The sequence below is a fragment of the Acanthopagrus latus genome, chromosome 4 (assembly GCF_904848185.1).
Source record: "Acanthopagrus latus isolate v.2019 chromosome 4, fAcaLat1.1, whole genome shotgun sequence".
In the NCBI taxonomy this organism is placed as follows: Eukaryota; Metazoa; Chordata; class Actinopteri; order Spariformes; family Sparidae; genus Acanthopagrus; species Acanthopagrus latus.
The window spans coordinates 893,967-915,884 of record NC_051042.1 but is presented as its reverse complement, the minus strand read 5'-3'; the positions used below and the strand labels follow the sequence as shown (position 1 = coordinate 915,884).

Sequence of the window (21,918 nt, the reverse complement as noted above, 5' to 3'; positions counted from 1 at the left end):
ATTATTAGGGATTATAGCTCAAAAGTTATTATACTGTTGGTTATTTCTTCATTAACACCAACAGTCACGGCACTGACATGCTGAGGTTGGTCTGATATCTGGCCTGAGAGGAGCTTCAGGTGCGGGCAGGACTGCTGCACCTGGAGCCTCAACAGCGTCAAGCTGGACGCAGATCACAGAGTCAAACCAGGAAATGACTTGCTCTTCAAAATAAGGTTGGGAAAAATGTATTGCATCATTGTGACTGTAACCCAGCCCGCTTGAATTGTGGCCAACATACATCTTGGCTGAATAAGGAAATGACCTCTGAATTTTTGCCATGAACAGATGATTTATTTGTCTCTTGTGTTCCTGAATGTTCAAAGGAAAAATAAAATGTAAAAAAAAACAAAAACGTAATAACACGGGTGATTGGCATGAACGTTCCCAGGGAAATATGGACACATTAGACAGAGGGATGTAAGACATGAGAGGGAAACAAGCTTTTCTTTGAACAAATTGAGCATATCGTGACATATATTTTGAATAACATACAGTCAAGTGAAAGGTCTGTGGGATTGTTTCAGAGCCGTTAGTTTGAGTGTTGTATTGTGAAAGTGTCGACCGGAAGCAGCACCTCCTGCTGTGCGCTGTGGCCGCTGAACCAACAGTCTCTCCGCGGGCAGTGTCGGCTGCAGTCCACGCCTCAGTCCGGACACTTGTTCGTCCCACTTTCAATTTTTATTTTTATTTTTTAAACGTGTCGAACTGTCTCACGTGTGTAGAGGACAAATGTGAGAAATGACCTGGAAGAAAAGGCAAGTGAACACGAATTAAGTTTTCCTCCTGCCTCCGTCCAACCTGCGTCGGTTTAAACAGAAGGACTTGTGCGTCCGACCCACGTTCGGCTACTTTTCCATTTGTCACCGGGTCCAGTTCGTGTGGGCCAGCGGGGCACAGCTCGACCTGAAGGCTCTGAGCATCACAAAGCTTGACGAGACAAGAAGAAGAGACCCAAGGTGAGTGAAGCCAAAGTTACAATGCTGTAATTTAGCGTTTAATTCAGCTTGTCGGATTCATTCAGCACGTCAATTAAAGCCCCTTTGAACATTTAGAAATATTAAAATGGTATCGCCGTTCACTTAGAAGTTCAATCTAATTTCTGCTCAGTATAAATCGATTTAAATATTAATAATTGTATTTATTACGTATCCTGGTGACTAACGCCATATCAAGGTGCACATGATGGCTGTTGTTGAAGTGAGCAGGTACACACCGTTTAACCAACTGATGTTAACTATACAGGTCTTTGTATTACATCACCCATCTTATTTATACATTAACTGCTCATTTATTTCGATAAATACGTTTCCCCCCTGTGTGTTTTGGGTTTAGTAGAAGTGTTATTTACAGTAAGTGAGTTGTGCCAAGCCTGTGAATTCTTTTTTTCTTTTTCTTTTTTCTTTTTTTTTCTTTTTTTTTTTTTTACCTCTCACAGCTCTTGTGGTTTCCTGGCTGTGCCAAAGTTCATAATCAGAAGACTTCACTCAGTCAGAAAAAAAGAACCCTGTAGTGAGAGCAGGTAACCTGGGTATTGCCCCACAATTAAACATCTGTAAACCAGTATATGCCGATCAGAGAGGCGCTTGATGTTTGAAAGTGAAAGTGAACAAATGACTAAAAACGAGAAGGGCTTTTTTTTCTAAAAACCTACCCCTTAAAATGCAAATATTGCAGTAATTGTGTGACTCAGTGCAGGAACGCCTCCTCTTTTGTGCTGACTTAAATTTCCCTAATGAGGAAAAGAAAGCCCCTGGTGGCAGTCTGCGCCCCCTGACTCACACCTAAGGCCACATTTGGGGTTATATAGGCCCGCTGATATGCTGGCTTTTGTCTGTGCACGTCTCCGTGTGCGTGTGTGTCTTATTTTATTGATTTATTCAGTGTCCCGAAGGAAATATCTGCAGCATTCCACCTGCTCCTCCAATTTCCTCACAGAGGACATCAAGATAGAGATAAAGGAACGCGTACACATCCGTGCAGACATGCACACACCGTACAGCCATGGTGCTATCAGAAGGAATGCAAGGTCCTAACACAAGTGTAGCCTAAGGAGCATTCCACATCCACCGTATTACATCTAGTCTTCCACTTCAACTTGAAATGTTTCTGTGCAGCAGACTTTGATGCTTATTCCTGCTTTGACACAGCAGTGTTTGGTTTAATTTTCATGTTCGCTGCATCTGGTGTGAAGAAAAAAGTTGTCATGAATACTTTCAATAAGATGTAATGAATTTCACTTTCAGAAGCTTTCTGAGTAGCTGTTCGGTGCGGTGTGTGACTTTAACGTTTCTTTTTCACACGCTAGTCCTTAACTGCTTATACAAGATACTGTAAATCAGCATGTCAAACAGCAGCCATGGTGTGCCAGTTGCTTCTTGAAATGCGTCTAACGAAAACAAACCCAAATCTTATCAGCAGCCATGTTGGCAGCAGTGCACGACATTGTAGCAGAGCACAATCTCCCCACAGCAGCATCTAATACAGCAAGATTAATGTGGCCAGTGTGTTACTTTAGAAGGAAAAAGGACTCTTCCTGACCTTTTCCTCAACATTGCTATGTTGTTTTTACTCTACATAATACTTTTACTTTGATTTCTTCTTTTGATCATCTTGGAAGAAAACTCTTAAGAGATGGAAAATAAGCCATTTTACATTTTACAATTAAAACGTATCATTTTTCACAGTGGTCTTTCAGAGTGGCTGTGTGCTGTGCAGAAAGTAAGAGCTGCTCGGGTGTGTGTGCATGCGCATGTCTTATAACCACTAGCTTAAACAGACCAGTGATCTCTGACCCGTATTCAAGCTTGCTGTCACTTCGGCTCTAAGGCCTGACAACAAAGAGCAGCTTTTGTCCCTTGAAATCACTCTGGCACATTCTTTGCTCCCTCGCGCTGCTTGTAGAGGTAGTGGGGTAAGTGGAAACTGAAACTCTTGCAGCACAAAATCCAAACAGCAAAGTCAACCTGCAAGGTTAATGTGGATGCAACATGATTAATGTAAACTTTACTTGGTGTCAGGCTTTGTTGTCAGCTTATCCTAAAATGTGCTTACACCAAGAGAAAACTTGAAAAACGTGGCAGTTAAATGCTCATATCTTTAAGAAGGGCAGGAAGTGGTATTTTCAGCACACTTTACCGAACTGAAAACAGGTCCCACGAAGCACAGGATTTGAAGTTGAGATCTGAGATCCAACTGATGCTGATAGAATTCACGGTCAGTTGTGACGGTCACCTTTTGTTGTGAAATACTGTTCCAGGTGATCTTCGGTCAGTTGATCACTAAAGTCATCAGCATTTATTTTTTGGGCACCATGGAAACCAAATGTCAACCCGATGTCAGTATATTCAATAGTTGTTGAGACATTTTTCCCCAAAAAACTAAAATGATAAGCTTGAAGTGGCATTAATGAAGAAGTCAGGGTATCAACTAGAAGTCAGTTGGCCTCGTCCTCTGATGACCATCAATGTTTGTACAAGCTTTGATGTAAGATTATCCAGTAGTTGTGGTAAAAGATTCTACACCTCCATACATTTGGAATGACTCAGACATTTGAATTGTCTGAAGCGGAGTTGATTCATTGCCGACTCTCTCTGTCCCGTTTATCATCTGTCTGTGTCACACAGTGTTTTGGCTGCCACTCCACCGTGTGTGAGGCCAAACAAGACTGAAGATGATTAATATCTGTGCGCTCTCTCCAGTCTGACAGGATGAGTCACACCCTTATATGATGGGAGATGGGAAGGCATGTGGTAAATTTTACCGGAAGAAACAAAGCGTCACACTCGGGGGTGAGAGGGTTACAGGGGTTTTTCTCGTTCACACTTAGGTTGGTTGGAGGAGGATATGTTTGCATGTGTTCATGAATAAATGCATATCATCTGACGTGTGTAGGAGTGCTGAGTGCATTGAAGCAACACGTTTCAGGATGACTGTGGGCTTGGTACTGAAAAATGACCAATGTTTAGTGTATGTGAGCAGCTCACACACTCACACACACGTATCTATTTATGCCAGTCTTTGGACAATGCCTCTCACTCTGACACGTGCGCACACACACACACACACACACACACACACACACACACACACACACACACACACACACACAAGAGCTGGGAAGTGAAAGCAGAGAGGAAATTCCTGGGCGCTGTGCAGGGACTATGGGTGGGGGGCGTGAGAGATTGTTGAAAGTTTACATTTCATGCCAATTCTGAAACGTGTAAAAGGTAAAAGATGAAGAATGTGAAAGTGTGACACTGCAGACGATCATATGGATCACACATTTGCACATCTGCACATTCACAAGAAGGCGTTTTGTTGTTGGTAGGAACGCTTTCGCCTTCCCGCAAACATTTCTAGCAAACTGAGCTTTCCATTGCATGTTAACACTTGTAGCGCTGTGTGTGGGTGGAATGACACTAGTTTACTGTTTTCCTCAGTGCAACTAGAAGACTCCTTCATCAATAAACCTGTTATAGCCGGAGCCGTGATGAGTAACACCACCACCAGTGTGATGCTGGAGGACTGTGAGAGCTTTGTGGCATCATTTCAACCCAAAACAGAGATGTGCGCTCCTGGTCTGGTCTAAATTTAGACAGTTTGTAGTTTTTTTAAAATCGTTTGTAGCTATAACAAAACCTGATTACTTTGTGAAAACATCCCATTTATTCATGTAGAAGGATTTTGAGATTAAGAAATCTAAGACAACATACTTCACTGAAATGACTTTGAAGGCAACTTATGTTTCCTAAAATGTTCTGCATTCTTATTGCCACTGAGACGTGGTACATAATAACTGAATGCTGCTTCTCCACCTTTAGTTTTGACTGTACTAAAGTACCTGTGCATGTTTGTATGGTTCATAATATGGGAGCAGATCAGAATGTATTTTCCTCTCCTACTAGCTTTGTCTGTAGCCTTTGGTCACATATCACATCCCATCTCATGAGCTGACTAAGTTTCTCAGTTGTCGTCATGAAAGTTTCACTCTTAGATATGATGATGACAAAATAAACCATCTACATGCCAAATAAACAAAGTGCATCTGCTGATAAAGGCCATGAGATGTGTTAAAGTAGTTTTTTTTTTTGTCATAGTGCTACTTTGAAGTTTGAATTTAAATATGCTTTGCCTACTACTCTTAAAACTTCTGTGATAGTAGAATAAATCCCAAACCCCCTCTACAGTAGGTTGGTGCTGGGCTATGTGGGGGATGGTGCAACTACAGCAAGTTCCTGCATGTCCCATGTCACACTGGTACGTTCATGACCATCATAGAGCCGCCTGCATGTGTAATCTGTTGCTTTGTTTTAGAGATAGACCAATATGTTTTTTTCAGGGCCGATACCGATTATTAGTCATCAAGGAGGCCGATAACCGATATTTTGAGCTGATATTCATTTGCAGTAAAAGGGAAAATATTGGCGTCAACATTTTGGATAATATAAACTCCAAGACTTAACTTTGAGTGTTTTTACACATAGACTGGAGTCTGTCCATCTGCAATAAGGGTTTGAAAAAAGAGAGAGACTTAAAAGTGGGGCCACATGCTGACATATGCTCAACTCATCATGCTTCATTTACTGCAGCATTTGGGAAGCCTGTAGTTGATTTTATTATGTAGATGTTCTATTTTACCAACATGTGATAGCAGGGACACTGTCATTCAAAACTAGGCTGCTACATTACTAACAATGAATGTGACTGTAGCTGAAAAAATAGCACAGTAACGATGGAGACTGTTCATCCCTGAACACCATGCAGTTCATGTAGGTGCATGATGTCTAAAGTCTTGAACAGCAATATTCTCACACAACATACTATCACACAAACACTATTCTCTTGCCATCCCATCAATGTGCTCTACTCTCTCTCTCTCTCTCTCACACCACACACACACACACACACACACACACACACACACACACACACACACACACACACTTCTTACTTTTATCACTATTTCCCTATCAATATTATCTGCAACCTTGTTTCAAGTGATTAAAAACTGTTAAAAACAAAAAATAGCCTACAGCATCTTCACTGTAATAATCAGTGTTTATCATAGGAACAGACAGCTGCCGCTGACGTATTGGGCCTCACAGTAATGTTAGTAGTCCTGAGTTGTAGAGTTTCTACAGTCTGCTGAGCGTCTACAGCCTTTAACGGGCTCACAGTAATGTTACTAGTAGTTGTGAGTTGTAGAGGACTGGGATGTTTATTACAGTTTCGGGAGAGTCTGCTGCCTTAGCTTGCCTTCGGAACCAAGCCCCCAAAAACAGCGCCGGGCTATGAGTCCAGTTTTACGTGGTGGCTAAACTTTTAAACTCTCCACTGTGTGTGTGAGCACTGTGCATGCACACCAAAATGCTGGCTATCGGTACCGATATAACCCAACTGATAATCGTTTGATCCCTACTTGTATTGACCTTCTTAGCAGCTGCGGCACAATATTGGACTGTTGTGTTCACAGCCTCAGAAGCCCTTTAGCTTTAAATAATTTATGTTTAAAAATCAATGCACAGGCTGAATGTGACAAGCCTGCACATCCACACTGTCATCTAAAGAGGACTGCCATGCAGCTTCACGCACATGGTGAAGAACCAGGTTTAAAAGTCACAGGTTAAAACGACTACACTGCTCCACTCCTCTCTGCACCAAAATGTGTGTGTGTGTGTGTGTGTTTGTGTGTAGTGCATTAGTTTCCTATCGCTAAACCACTATGAAGTCACGCCTAAGCAGCCCTTCCTCAAAACTCCTAATGTCACTGTTGAATTAGAAGAGAGGGAAGTGTCAAAACCACAAAGAAACTCACAAAGTCATGTTGTCTAAAATATAGAGGTTGCAGTTTCACAAGACCTTTGTACACTTTCTTTACATGCATATCTAGTATAGTGTAGTTGTTTTATGTAATGAATACTCTATTTTGTTACATATTAATAAAATGACATTTTAGGTTTTAAGAGTATTTATTATTTTAGCTCAGTTGGTCCATCTTACTTAAAGACAGCTCAACACTCTATTGCTCTGGATGATTTTGTCCCATTTAAGTCGGGAATATGTATTAATGGAAACCATAAAACTATAGATGTGCAATATTTCAGCTGTAGATGTAGAACAACTCTCACACACAAAGGAATTAGTCAGTGTGAAACAGAAAATGTAATGTGTGAAACCCAGGTTTGCAGGTATAGTATGTTGCACACTTTACAGCACCAGCAAGCAAACACCAAAATAGAGGTTAAACTTTATGCAAAGATTACAAACTGCTTTTTATGATTACTAGAGCACCCTTTATATGCCTTACCCTTCAGTGTTGTACAGAGTGTATCCACTGTGGAGGACGAACAAAAGTAAAACTAGGAAGGCGACTTGAATTTGTTAAACCATTGACACAGACTCAGACGCACATCCTGCAGCAAAAATAAATGCCTTTATGAATCAAATTAGTCATGAATGAGAGTTAATGCAAAAAGCAAACTCAGAGCTATAACTATGAGACTAATTGAAGTCTAGTCAGTGTTTCCCACACATTCATTTATTTGTGTAAGTCCGCTACAGTATCAATGTTGGCTACCACACTGCGGGTCACGCACTCAAGACCGCACCCGTCAGTAAATAGCATGACGTCATATCCTCCAATACAGCGGATGGCGGTGTGGTTTTTGGTTTGCTGGTAGTAACAATGAAGAAGAGGTGTATTAGTTAACGCGGTTGACTAGACGTAACTTCCTTATCAAAGAAGACAGCTGGTCTCATCATCAAGATCAAGCCCCCACAAAGAGCGCCAGACCTTGAAGCCAGTGTTTGTCATGGCCAAGCCGGCTAATTACATCGTCATATGATGCACTGGGGACTTTTTCCCAAAAGCTAGCATTGTGAAAGACACGTCTGTGAAACAGTAATAAATGCCTCGCAACTAGGGATTTCCTTATCCAATCTGCAGGATCGGGGCTGATATGGGCATTTTTCCACAGATTGGGATCAGCAATTTGAATGTGGACACAAGGCCATTTTTTTTTTTTTTTTTTTTTTCAGAACTCGTTACTCTGGCAAACCTGCAGATAAAAGCAAAAGCAGTCCAACGGCAACATGAAACATCTGCAATATGTCCGTTTCGCGAGGGGGTAACAAAAGAGCTGCATTAAATCCTACTCATTTGGAAGGACAAAATATTACATAGAAGGTTTCATACAGCAAAGGAAATCGAGGAGATGCTGAACACTGAGAAATAGACGAGCAACGTGTCCACCTCATTTTATGTGACAACGTAAGGAATATGTTAATAGCAGTGGATGATTTGGAGGGATTTGAACGAAGGACTAATTAAGGAGCAGCTTGGATGCAGGTCCTTTTTTCTTAAAGTGGCTGTATTATCCAGCAAGATATTAGTTAAGGCTAAGTATCAGATTGGGACTCGGCATCAGTATTTACTAAATATTAAAGGACTTGGATCGGGATCAGGGTAAAAAAAACCTGATCAAGACATCCCTTCTCACAACCCCTCTAAAATGACTCGTTTTACTGTCAGAACTTGGGCAAATTGGTCCAATAAAAATTGGAGAGTCTAGAAGAGCAGCCTCTTTACATTTCATCTCCATCTAAGTTAGTGCAACGTTAAACTGGAAGGTTGATGGAAGTCTGGAGTGCTCTGGCTCTATGGTCCCCCCAGCTGGATGGCCACCGCCACAATTAAAGTCTGATTCTGTGGAAACACTGCAAGTGTAAACACTGGATCTTTAAAATGTGCAAATCACACCAATTTTTTAGAAAAATGGACTGGAAAATTAAGTGTAAATAGATAAATACACATAATGTCTAAAAAGGTAAGGTAATCTAAACATAAAAGGAAGAAGCAAGCTGCAGAGAATAGTAAACCTAGGCTCAAAAATCATAGGGATGAGACAGAAACAATTAAGTACCATGGGCAAATCATAATATTTTTACAAATTCCTGCCCAGGATGCAGCGCCTCTTATCCAAAGTACACACACTCACAAAGACAGTTTGACATGCAGACTAGAGGAGCTGGATTCACCCACCAACACGAGGATTAGTGGACAACTCGCTGTACTGCCTGAGCCACTGCCAATGATTCATGAACACAGAGCACATTCTAAACATACACTAAAAATCTCATTAATAGGTGCAAGAATCATCTGTCTCATAGTCCAGGATCAGCTGTAGCTTGTTGCTGTATTGCTCAAACATCCTTCCTTGTGTTTGTACGTTTTTCAGTTGTGTGCGCTGCTGTGGGATTTTCCAAGGCTTAGGTCCTTCTCGAGTATCAGGTGTGTGTTTCGTCGAATGTACTTATAAATAGCCACCTGACCCCCGAGGCTGTGCGGCTTGATATTCCTCTCTCCTTCTTTTTGTCTGTCTTTTTCGTTTTTGTTGCTGTCTTTCTGCTTTGTCTGTGGTTCAACAGGTTCCTGTTTGTCTTGTGATGTTGAGGGTTACCACGACTGCTCCGTTTCCCCTCCAAAATCTGTGTCTGCATTGTGTGGACAAGTTTTCATTGTCACATATGCTTTACAGTAATGCTTCACAGTCATAGATCCAGTGTTTATTTGTTGTATGTTAAATTGCAAGGTGTGACCATGGGTGACTGCACCAGCATATGGAAGGTGTTTTATTGTGAGGGAAAAAAGTTAAGCTCAAAAGTCTGTGTGATGAAAACTGGGATGAGTCGGACTCTTTGGTGGAAATCGGAAATGAAAGAAATCTGTGTGCATATGTGACACAAGTCATGTGACACACATGGTTCCCTGTGAATTTTAACATGATGCAAAGTAGGCTTTTTTCAGCGAGTTTAAGCAGTGACGTTGGAGAGACGGATTCAGCATCTGCAAACCAATCAAACGGGTTGAAACGTTTGACTCTCACAACACCAACTTACTGTATGACCTCTTAACACTTTTACGACATTAATGGCAAACCAGTTATTCTCCCGCAGTGGCTGTTCCTGCAACCATCACTGCTCATCACCCATCAAGTCCCTAAATACTAAGTACTAAATACTTGTCTGCAGTGTATACTAATATCAAAAGTAGTTGACTTTAATCTTGCTATATGGTAATGGAAAGACTAATTTTGTGTGTGTGTGTGTGCGCCAGTTAGGGGAAGACTGTGCCTAATGATAAGAGCACAGAATGGTCCCTGTGTGTATTTTGAGCCTTAACTCATTTGTATTCATTGATAAGAGAATATAGATAACAAAACAGGCGGCTGGTTAAGAATAGTATCATTAAACAAACGTGCTATGTCAAGCCTGTGCTGCCTCTAGGTATTGAGGTTTTTGTTTTAAATGTGACATGTTGGCACACAGAAGAACGTGAGACATGTTTGTGTTTCACTAAATTTGCCTTTTAAGGCAGCAAGTGAGCCACAAGCACTATGAGCAAATGCACACAATGCATTTTCATCCAATCTTCCATTTTTTTATCAGATGGTGGTTTCAGTGGTTCTTTAATTTGCTAGCAAACTGTTCTCCCTTCCTATCCAGAAGTAAACATTAGAATTGTTCCTCTTTTACAGCTATAATTTGCTGTCTTTGTGTCTTTTCAGCTGCAGTTACCAATGGAGCTCAGACTGAGTGTGAGTCTGAGGGCTGTGTTCTTCTTGATCATCCTCCTCTCCTCAGGTGAGATAACCACACTGGGGAAGAAAGCCTCTTTTAGCCTCATATTCATTCTCACCACTATGTTGCTGAACTCCAGCTCCATCGTGCCTGCTTCTGTATGTGGTATGTCATGTGTAGGGATAGTCAAGAGATGATCAAGATCAAAAACAATGTGATGGAAACTTCCAACATACACCACAAATTTCCTCTGTGGGGAAGATGATCTGATCAGATGTTTGAGCCTATGCTCCGAACATTTAGCATGTTTGTGAAGAAAACACAGTGACGTTAAACTGCTATAGCTTCTGTCTGTAAAGTTATGTTGCAAATAAGCTGAATTAATTCATTCTCATAATGTTTTGTTATGCTCACTAAGTTTCAGAAGAACTGTCAGATAGCAAGTGTCTGGAGCAAAGGCAGGATGCATGGGCTTCAGTGAGGATCAGTGAGACTGTGAGGTTGTGATGTTCAGTTCCTCACACTGAAACATCAGTGCTGCACATGCTCATAGATACATGCATGAACGTTTAGTTTGCAAGATTAATTCTGCACTTGAAATTGAAACGTGTGTGAAGCACAGTTGTGAACTGCTGTAAGCACGTCCATACAAATTCAGTTCATTGCATGTTATTTGACGTGTATTTGCTGACATGTTATCACATGGAGAAATGTAGTTTTATCTCGATGATAATTATGCGATGCAGTTTTGACTAATAACTAAGAACTCTCTCTGCCAATAAGCTTTGCATGTTTACATCCAGTACAAGTCGAGGTGGCTGTGATTACCAACATGATGTACTGGAGATTGGTCAGGTCACATTTTATAGTCTATTGCAGTTTAGAGCTCATTCAGTTTATGAACCAGCATGAAAATTAGACCTGGAACTCTTCTGTTCCTAGATTGTCATCAGTTATTTTTGAATAGATGGATCCAAACTGAACTTTTCTTTTTACTTTCTTGAGTGTTAAATCTGACTGTTATGACCCGGTTGTTTGTGCGTCAATTATATTGAAATTTCAACAACAAATGTTTATTTTCCATATTAAAACCTTTTCAAAAGTTTCTACAGTTATTTCACAGGTCCAACATCTTACTTTGAGCTCATTAGATTTTTTTGCGAATATCAAGTATTCCTTAGATATTTATTTTTAATAATAACACAGAGTAACACAGAACTGTATGAAACACATTTTTTATGGTGACTGTGTTTTGAAACTGCAATGATGTGAGGGTATTACATTCACAGTCTTACAAAGACTATATTTGAAATGTTTCTACTTGTGTCTCTTTCAGGTTCAAGTGAAAATGACGTGGACACGAACTTCTGTGGCACCTGGCGCCATGGCAATCGCTCCCTGAGCCTCATTGTCAACCTGTCCACAGGCTGTAAAAGGATTTCAGTCTCAGCCAATGAGAGCTCTCTGTCCATTGATGGACAGATCACAGCCAAATGCAGACGGTCTGAAGTAATTCCCCTCAAGCAGTTTGGACTTGATCCATCAGAAGATAGTAACTTCTGTCTGTACTGGGAGCCGTTGCTGGACCAGTTGAAGCTGGAGGTAAATCAGAAAAAGGAAGAAGGAGGCAAGACGAGGGTTTAATGAGCAGTATGTGTCCATGCAGCGGGTCATCACCTCTCACATCTAAAAACTATTATAATGTCACCTGTCATTCTTCAGTCTGCCGCAATAACATGAAAGTTCTGAAAAGACAAGTGTTTGCCCCAGATTACAAGTAATCATCAGTCTACAAAGAAGAAGGTGTGAAAACAAAACTAGGATCCTTTCTTTTTTTGGTATCTACAGTATCAGTTCTGAAAGTGAAATAGTGAGCTGTTAGAACACACTATTAAAATGTGCGTATGTAAAAATGCAAGGCTCAGACGCAGAGTTTATGGCACAGGAGCTTCGACTTTAGACTTAGACTTTAGACTTTTATTTTATCCCACATCGGGGAAATTGACTTGTCACAATAGCAAGGTGGACAGACATACAGACATACAATAAGTACAATACTAAAGAAATACTAGAAAAGATTTGAAAAGGATTTGAATAAGAGAGAAAAGTTAAAATAGAATAAAAATTAAAATAAAATAAAATATAGAATGGACAATACTTTATGTGCATTGTATATACATGAAGTGAAATATGCATTATATACATTTAAATAAAGTGTCAAAATTAAATACAGTTTATAAGAATAAACAGACTCAGTGTATTAGTATGAATATGAATATATACAAAAACAAATAGTATTATTGCACAGGCAGTCAAGGTCAAGTCAGTCTTATTCAAGGCATTCTTGATTAAAGAGCTTAATGGGGTTTGTTTTCTTATTTTGTTGTACAGGTCAAAGGAAAGAACCTCACTCTGTGCTGGCCTGCCAGCCTACAGGGCTCCTGCTGCACGGATCTGTCTAATGATGCAAACAAGAACACAGCACGCTATGGCATCAGCAATGGAAATGTCAAAAATGATTTGCTCAGCATTGATACACTGACAGGCTACAGTTTCACGGGACGCTCCATCAACTGCAGTAAGAGAGAATGGATGTTGTCTGCACATCTGTAACTGGAATGTGTTCAGCAAGAGAAACGTTTTTGATTCACCTAGACTGAAGATGTTGTGTATTATATTCTATTTCAGTAAATCCAGTAAGATTTTCCACATTGATTATTAACATTTCCTTTTTTTGTAGGCAAACACACAATATGTCTGTAAGGATTACCTTCAAAATAAAAGCCTCGAAACTAACTCAAAACCAAACAAAAATCCAAATATGATCCAAACAGATTTAAGAATCAGATTCTTATTGAGGTGTTTGTATGTATAATGGTTGTTATTTTTTTTGTTCTTTTTCAGAAGCGTTATGTGATCAAGTGAACCAGGGATTCACCAAAGTCAAAATGTAATTTCCTCTCTCTGTTTTCTCAAATGTGATATCACATTTTTTGTCAGTGTACCATGACAGGGTGTCCTTATCATCATTCCCCTCCTCATATGGCTTTTTCTTAATTGTCAAGCCCACTGTTGTGAAGCTGTGTGTAAGCTAGTGCATGAACTTTGTCGACAAACTGGAAGCTAAGCTTTATAATATGTCAGGGTGGGGGTAACTAACACAACCTTTACAACTTAATATTGTGTGTGTGTCTCTGTTGAGGTCCCAAGATGTCATTACTGTTGAGCATCCCTGTGCTCGCGGCTTCGAGGTGGAGATGAAAGAGGATTTTGAAGGCTTCAGCGTGACATCAAATGTAAGACACACACAGAGGAAGAGCTAAAACTTGACTTATTTACATTAAAGGGATAATATTCATGTAAGATTTGAATGAAAATCTCATCACAAGGTCCATTAAGTAGCAATTGTGGAGGTTTCTGAACATTCAGGATGAAGTGATGAAGATCGTCATTGAATTGTAGATGCTGAAATTTTCATTTTTCCTCAGCAAACTACAGACTCAGACTTTTCTCTCAAAAGCTGAGGGTTAAAGTATATCCTTTCAGTCCAGAGCTGAGACACCAGCTACATTTTAACCACACTGATTCTGCCTCAGTTGTATTTTTACCCTGCATACTTATGAAGCACATTTCCTCTTTTACACCAACAGAAACAGAAATAAAGGGGTTTATAGAACAAAAGAGAAGCTTCTTCAGCATGCATGAAACTGCAGTTTTTTTCACAGGCAATCATTCATAAGATGGAATATTTTTTACTTTATCACTTCATCAACTTTATGCTATTCTTGCAACTAGTTTCATATAAGAACTTGACAATTTTTGCTCAGTGGCAGTGATGTGTAGAAAGTCACTCAGTTCACATACAAAGTAATCTGTTGATTCACAGATTAACTGACAATCATTTTTGTAGACAGAAGACACTGCACTGACTTATCCCTGTTCTGCATCTCAGCTGAACTGGCTGCTTCACTCCTGTGACTGTGTGTGTCCATTTTTAATCAAGACACTTAGCAGGTTTTTAACTCAGTGAATGAGTAACTGTCTTAGCATTTTCATTCATGTTAAGGATAGTAGTGATTTAGTTAAGAAAATAGGTGCGAGGTTAGCCACATGAAAGTGAGTGACAGCAGCACTTTACTGACAAGTAGAGTACAGATTTTGAAAGCTGACTTTAGTCCTCCAAACAATCTTAAAATAGGACCATTTGTGTGAGTACCCAGCAATCCACATGCATGTCTTCTAATTACAGCTGTGGACAGCATGGGGATGTGATGCATGCTCACTATACTATATGGTGAACTGGGTTATGGCTGGTTGTTCCCCTGTTCATCAGTCACATACAATACATGTACAATGCTGTGCTGCTTTTCTCTGTTTTTCAGATCACTCAAGGTGTTTCTGCAGAGCCCACAATCACAGTCCAGATCCCCCCTGTTCTAAAAAGACCAAAAAAGACCAGCAAAGTAGTCTGCACTTTCTTCAAAAATGACTCACTGTTCCAGGTAAGGCTCTAAACTATTTGTACTCATGGGAATGCTAAAAGATTGACTCTTGCTCCTCTGTGTATTAAAGGCATTATTATGTGAGGGGACAGGTAAAGATGTGTGTGTGTGTGTGTGTGTGTGTGTGTGTGTGTGTGTGTGTGTGTGTGTGTGTGTGTGTGTGTGTGTGTGTGTGTGTGTGTGTGTGTGTGTGTGTCCTCCAGGATGGTCACAAGAAGGGCAGGATTCTTGACGACGTTGTGGAAATTACTGTGGAGAACGAGGTCATCTCTGAGATGTCTCAGCCAGTTAAGATTGTTTTCAACCATGATGTCCTCCTACCTGTAAGTTTGTGTTTGTCTTGTGACCTTTTGTCTCTATCAGTGTGATCAGTGTTCTAACAATCATGTTTTACAAATATGGACATTAAATCTGCCAAACCCTTGATAAAAGTCTTCTATCCAAAATGAAATGTACCAAGTATTTGTTGCTGCATATAGCCAGTTCAATTATTTCGTTTACTAAACAAAGCACAAAAAGTAAGGAAATTTGTGTTTGGCAGATTATTTCTTAGTTGTAACAATGCTTCTTGGCATTAAATCTTATCCCATTTGAAAGCTGCTTATTTCCATTATAAATGGTGCCACATTTGTAAGGAACAGTATTTGTGGGATGAGCCGCAGAGCTGAGGATGAATCTTCTCTGCCAAACTCTGCTAGATTATTCTGCCATTGACTCTTGTTTGGTGTTGTTTGGTTGATTGGCTGATTGAATTCTGAAGAAACAAGACATATTGGCAATTTTACTATTCATTAATTTAACAAACAGGAGTGTCAGTAGCGTGTGGAAGAACCATACACAGCCACAACAGCCTGGCACCTCCTTCTCATGCCGGCCACCAGCCTGGTGACACACTGCTGTGGGATGTCATCCCATTCTTCAACCAGCATTTGTCACAAGTCAGCCATAGTGGTTGTGTTGGTCACTGTGGCATGAACAGCACGCCCAAGCTGATCCCACAAGTGTTCAGTGGGGTTGAGGAGGTAATCTCTGAGGAACCCCACACAATTGTTCATGGAGGGACCCACATACACAGCTCTGCAGCTCATCCAACAAATGCATGTTCCTTACATATATGGCACCATTTAAAAGGGAAATAAATGGGGTTTCTAATGGTATAAGATTGATTGGCAATAAAGATTGCAACAATGAAGAAATAATCTACCAAACACAAATTTCCTTACTTTTTGTGCTATGGTTAGTTAGGGTTAGGTAATAAACTGGATTTTTTGGTCCACATCGTGGTCACTGTTAACGGTGGCCACAGGAATATATTGCTCTAAGAAAAGTAGGGTTTGATATTTGTCCTGTACTTTTGCAGAACCCAGATTATTCCCTCAAACTGAAACACAACTGAAGCAAAATGTTCTGCTGTAACTGTAACGTGTGTGATGTATGTCAATGAACAGATAAACTTATCAAATATGGTTTGACCTTTTGATTCTATCAGTGTGATCAGAGTTCACTTATATTTTCTACATCTTTACATTCAAATGTTATTATTTAATGAGCTTTAAAAACACTGGAATCTGTGGAAAACAAGAGAAATGTCTGCCAGTGTTTGTTGCCATATACAGTCAATTTAATTATTTGGTTCTCCAATTATTGGAATTTATGTGTTTTGTCTTGCTCACTGTTTAATGGTGGCCACCGGAATATATTGCTCTAATGAACAGTATGAAAATTAGAGCTAGATATTTCTTTTTTTCCAGAAATGTTTTAGTTCATTAAAAAGAGAAAGACAGCTGACACAAATGTTTTGTTGTGACTGTAACGTGTGGAATGTACGTGTCAGTAAACACACACACGTCTGAAATGTGGTTGGCTGTGGCTGCTGTTACACAAACGGCATGTTCCTTTCCAGTTTCATGACGTCTGGTTCAGAATGTCTACTTCTACACAGAGAACATGTAGAAACCACTTGAAGGTTTCTCTTCTTACCTCAAATCTCACAAAAACAGATGGTGCTGTTTATACGCTCAGGACAGTCTGTTGTTTTGCTCTGTGACGCACACAAGCCAACAAACCCTCCGTTCAGATCGGTTATAACTGATCTCCAATATTATTACACTGAGACTTGTACTATCTGTGGTGACACACTACAGATTTAGCATGCAGGATGGAAATGATCATTTATAGTTGCCACTGATTCAAATGATGTACCTGAAATGATTACTACTCACATCTCTCCCTCCTTCGTTTTTTCAGAAAAGGCATTCAAGGAAATGTGTTTCATGGGACACCAGGAAAGGTTAGAACCATTAAAACAATGTTTTTGTACCATACAATATATCTGTATCTCCCTATGTATTTGTTGTAACTCCTTATGATATTAATTATTTTCTTTTTGCAGATCCATCACAGGTCAATTGGTTGGTGGATGGATGTGAGACACATCATAATGGTGCAAAACAGACAGAGTGCCACTGTAACCACCTGACTTACTTCTCTATTCTAGTGGTGAGACATGCTGCATATTCACTCCTATTTTCTCTTTTTCTACTCAATGCTGTTAATGTTAAAGTCCATAAAATCAATCAACCGACATCTCTTTATACATGATTTAACACATATAGACACTAGCAGACATATCCATTCATAGTGAGGAAAAGTTTTAAAAAAGGTCACACAGAAAGTCACATTTTTGTTGTATGTTGCTGTGCTCATTGCTCTGTGTCCCGACAGCAACTGGAGCCTCGGCCAGTCTGCCACCTTGTGGCACTGACCACCATTACATATCTCGGCTGTGCCGTGTCTGTCTTCAGCTGTGTCGCTCTCATCATTTATCTCTTGAGGAAGAGGTAATATTACTCTTTGAGGGCTTATGTAGTTTATCAAAAAAGATACATTTGTAATTATTAAGTAACCCTCTGATTTCTATTCCATTCTCCCTCCACCAGACGATCTAAGGAGCAGTCCATACCTATCCACCTGGGCTTAGCTGTCTCTCTTATCTTCCTCAATGGGCTCTTCTTCCTTACTGGGGTTCTGGCCAATGTGGGAGGGGAGAGTGTGTGTTCCTGGGTGGGAGCAGGCCTGCACTACGCTCTGCTCAGTTCCTTTGCCTGGATGGGTATAGAAGTTTTCCACACCTTCTGGTTAGTCTACAAGGTTTTCAGCCCCTCCCCAAAGGCCTGTGTGTGGAACCTGGTCGGCTTCGGTGAGTTAGTCAAGTAACATTTCCAAAAAGAACCCTCCTTTACTGCACATTTAGGTAAAGGTGATATTGAGGTGTGACCTTTATAACTTTTTTCCAGTTCTTCCTGCTGTTCCTGTAATCGTCCTGGTTACAGTAGGTGACATTTATGGAGAGAGGAAGGTGCTGCCATGTGAGGAACCGTCCGACCCTTATCGGATGTAAGTAACTTTATTTGTATATGAAGATAGTTGCTGGGGATAAACACATGAGCTGATGCATGGAGAGTGTACAAATAAAAGCAAGCTCTGTAAATCACATGTGCAGCTGGCTTTGACATACACATTTGCTGGCTTGGCTTGACTGGCCAAGATCAGCCCAGTGTGGCAAGAATTTGTTGTTGGTAGCAATGTTGTTATGTGGGTGGCATTACGACAGGGCTACCCACTTGCAGGTGTGTCTAAAACCAGTGATGCATGTGTCTCAATTGACATTTAAAAGCAGTGGTTTACCCATGTGGTCATAGGAGCGACTGAATATACTTCTCCTTCCTGCATTTACTCTTGATGATCAGCGCTAACAAAGCTCCACTGCTGCATTTATAAACACATGTAATTGCCTAAAATCTCACTGAGTTTCTTTACAAAGAAGCAAAATTGGAAAGTTGGGTTTCATTGGCAGTAACTGAAAACAACAAACCACAGAGGTTCAGTTTGAAATACTAAAGTAATCGCCATAAGCCTCTTGGAAGTGTGTCTGGCATGCTTCACCCCTTCTCTGGAAAAGGTCCACATGCACTGTTACACTGGTCATAGAAACGCAATTGACACATATGGCCAAAGAGTGCCAATTGAAAGCCACACAATTCACACACACAGTACACAAGTGGTGTAATGTCAGTTTTAGTAAACTTGGCTTCTTATTTTTCCTCCTCGGGTTGATTTGCTTTTCATTCTCAGAATGTATTTGTTGTTTCCAGGTGCTGGATGAAAGACACCCCCAAGGCCTTGCTGGCCCACTATTTCACCAACATGACAACCCTGGTGGTCCTGGTGAGCTCGGGCATTGTGATGCTCCTCCTTGTCTACAGACAGATCCGCACCAGGGATGAATGGAGGCAGAACCGTGTGGCTTTTCTCAGCATCTGGGGTCTCAGCTGTCTCTTTGGGACAACTTGGGGTCTGACCTTCCTAGACTATGGACCTCTCTCTGATTTCGTTCTTTTCCTGTTCTGCATCCTCAACTCTTTTCAAGGTCAGTGCTTGGCATATACTGTGTCAGTCCAACACAGGTATACAGTAGACCTCATTCATTTCAGGTGTTATACATGGAGCTTATATTATGTTTATACTCAGCTTTGCAAGCATGAGGAGTTTGCTCGTTTTATCACAACAAGAGACTTGCATTTTCACACATTACAACGTGTTACAAGACTTAATATTGCATTACTGTCTCCTAGACAAATATACTGATCCAGATGGGGGAAAAGATCACACATAAACCATGACAAGCTACATGTTTGTGTAGTTTTATTGCATTAATTCAACATTCCCAGAAGGTATGACTATATTTAGTCAGTCTTTGGACAGGCCTAGTTTCATTGTTGCCTCAGAGATTGATGACTGTGTGTATGGAGCCAGTGGTCCATTGTATCAGTATGGGAATGAGACAATGGCCATGGTTAATCAAGGCCTTGTGTTGCTGGTGCCTATCAGAATAAAGGCTGTTTCCTCTCACATGTTTTGATTCAGGTCCAACATTTAAACGTATTAACCCTGTTATTGCCGCACATTAGTCGTTCACTAGGATAATCTGTACCAACGTGATGCAATGTATTTGAGACCTGTCTCGACCTACCTTGAATGAATGTCTACCCTCTACTTATTTCATAGACTTTTTGCCCAGTGACCCTGAAAAATCAGAGAAAACATATGAATGATTGAATCGTGCTTCTGCTCTCTTCCGCCAGGCTTCTTTTTGATGCTGCGGTTCTTCATGCTGGACTGGATGAGAAAACAGGCTGGTGGTTCTGCTTTTGGCAGCACCAGCACAGGATCTACCAGACAACACATGCTACAGGCCCAGGAGAAGAGTTAGAGGGACTTAAATTTGTGACAGATGGTCAAAGCAGTGGTCAAGCTTACATGTAAAAACACAGTCATCTCATCAGTGTGCGTGATTAAATGTAGATTGATCAATGTTCCCCCACTGACTATGACACTGTAGATTCAGTGTCCTCAGTTGAAATTCTTCCATCAGCTGTGGTAACTGCTGGCAACAACGACAAATTACAATTGAAGAGTAACTCCAAAAAATGTGTGACTGAGCTCTCCACATCTTACACCGTCACTCTACTGCTGACAGACCAGCTGGGTTGTAAACACAGGCACGCTAAGTGAAATTATCACTGTTTTAAAAACTGACCTTAAGTCAGTTATTTTTTGGTCCTGGTCAGACCCAGTACCTGCTTCGCTGATTGCAAACTGTGTTCAATAAGCTTTAGAGTTCCCAGATTTTGGTCAGATGCATTTTGCAATAAAGCATTTGTGTTTAATTAGAACTACAGAAGGCAGTTGTGGGTACAAATCATATGACTGGAGATTAAGTTGTTCTAAGTATCACCTGACTCCATCCACTTTGCAGTCAAACAGGTTGGATTTTCTTCTCCAGGACAGTGGAGAAGAAATGACACCTTCACTCAGGAACTCAAAATACAGGCCTGGAGCCTAGTTTTTTTTTCAGAATATCTAGACTGGGTCTAGTTAAAGAAGGGATTTAATTTTTGTTTAAGTTTTAAATTGTAAAGTGGAGATAAAGTTAAGCTTTATTTCAAAACATGGGGAAGTCTACTGTGACAATTGCAGTCTGCTGTACTGTGATTTCCATTGTATTGTCTGTACAGAAGAACTATATCATTCTTAACATAATTGAAGCTCTCCTTGAACCTTAGATAAGCTTTGTATTTGTAATTTTGTACTGTCTTAGCATTTTTTCAGCTGAGTTTAAGTTTAAATGGTAAACTATGCAGGATTTTCCTTACAAACAATGTATAGACAAATGTTTTCCCTTTCAATAATCACTTACAACCCCCCACAGGCCTCTGTGTGTCCAGAGCTGGGGCTGAGACTCACACATGCAGAGCGGAGAGGCAAACAGTGGACATGCAATTCAGCTGAATCCTCGTAAAATAACCCAGTGGGTTGTGTGTTGCTGTGTTTATTTTTGCTTAATGTTCTTAGTTTGCCGGACTGCCACTGCTCTCCGTCGCTCTCTGTCACTCCCAGTGATTCAGGGAGAACGGGCCAACTTTGAATTATGTTTTTACAAACTGAAACCAACAAATCCTGCATAGCATACCTATAATTTAGCACTTTAGAGTTGTTGTTTTTTTTTCAAAATGACTTAGGTCTTCACTGAGTTGTCGTTTCTACTGCTGTAATGCTCATTAGAAAGATTTATACGGTATGTGTGCATTGTAAAATAAATGCTGAATATTTTATAATAAATTTGAGGATGATTCCTTTTTTTCTAGATTGTATTCAGATCAACATCAAACAAAGACAAACACACAGTATAATAGTTATAAGCCCTCCATCTTCAAAATGGACCAGAAATGTATTA

The 21,918-nt window shown here is 40.3% G+C and overlaps 1 protein-coding gene across 1 annotated transcript; it reads left to right on the top strand.

Moving 5' to 3' along the window:
- Positions 1-614: 614 nt before the first annotated feature.
- On the top strand, positions 615-21,803 carry adgrg1 (adhesion G protein-coupled receptor G1). The gene is made up of 15 exons (XM_037095845.1): positions 615-998; positions 10,608-10,683; positions 11,957-12,222; positions 13,012-13,198; positions 13,525-13,570; positions 13,823-13,916; positions 15,003-15,122; positions 15,326-15,445; positions 17,370-17,412; positions 17,515-17,621; positions 17,847-17,962; positions 18,062-18,321; positions 18,419-18,518; positions 19,277-19,551; positions 20,267-21,803. The coding sequence occupies exons 2-15, from the start codon at positions 10,620-10,622 to the stop codon at positions 20,392-20,394; spliced, it is 1,926 nt and encodes a 641-aa protein (XP_036951740.1). The 5' UTR covers positions 615-998; positions 10,608-10,619; the 3' UTR covers positions 20,395-21,803.
- The last annotated feature ends 115 nt before the right edge of the window (positions 21,804-21,918 follow it).

Excerpts from the sequence above, each read along its gene's own strand:
- adgrg1 (XM_037095845.1), top strand. The coding sequence starts at position 10,620 with ATGGAGCTCAGACTGAGTGTGAGTCTGAGGGCTGTGTTCTTCTTGATC. Across the intron at positions 13,917-15,002 it reads GCTTCAGCGTGACATCAAAT|ATCACTCAAGGTGTTTCTGC; the intron begins GTAAGACACACA and ends TCTGTTTTTCAG. Across the intron at positions 17,963-18,061 it reads ATTTATCTCTTGAGGAAGAG|ACGATCTAAGGAGCAGTCCA; the intron begins GTAATATTACTC and ends TCCCTCCACCAG.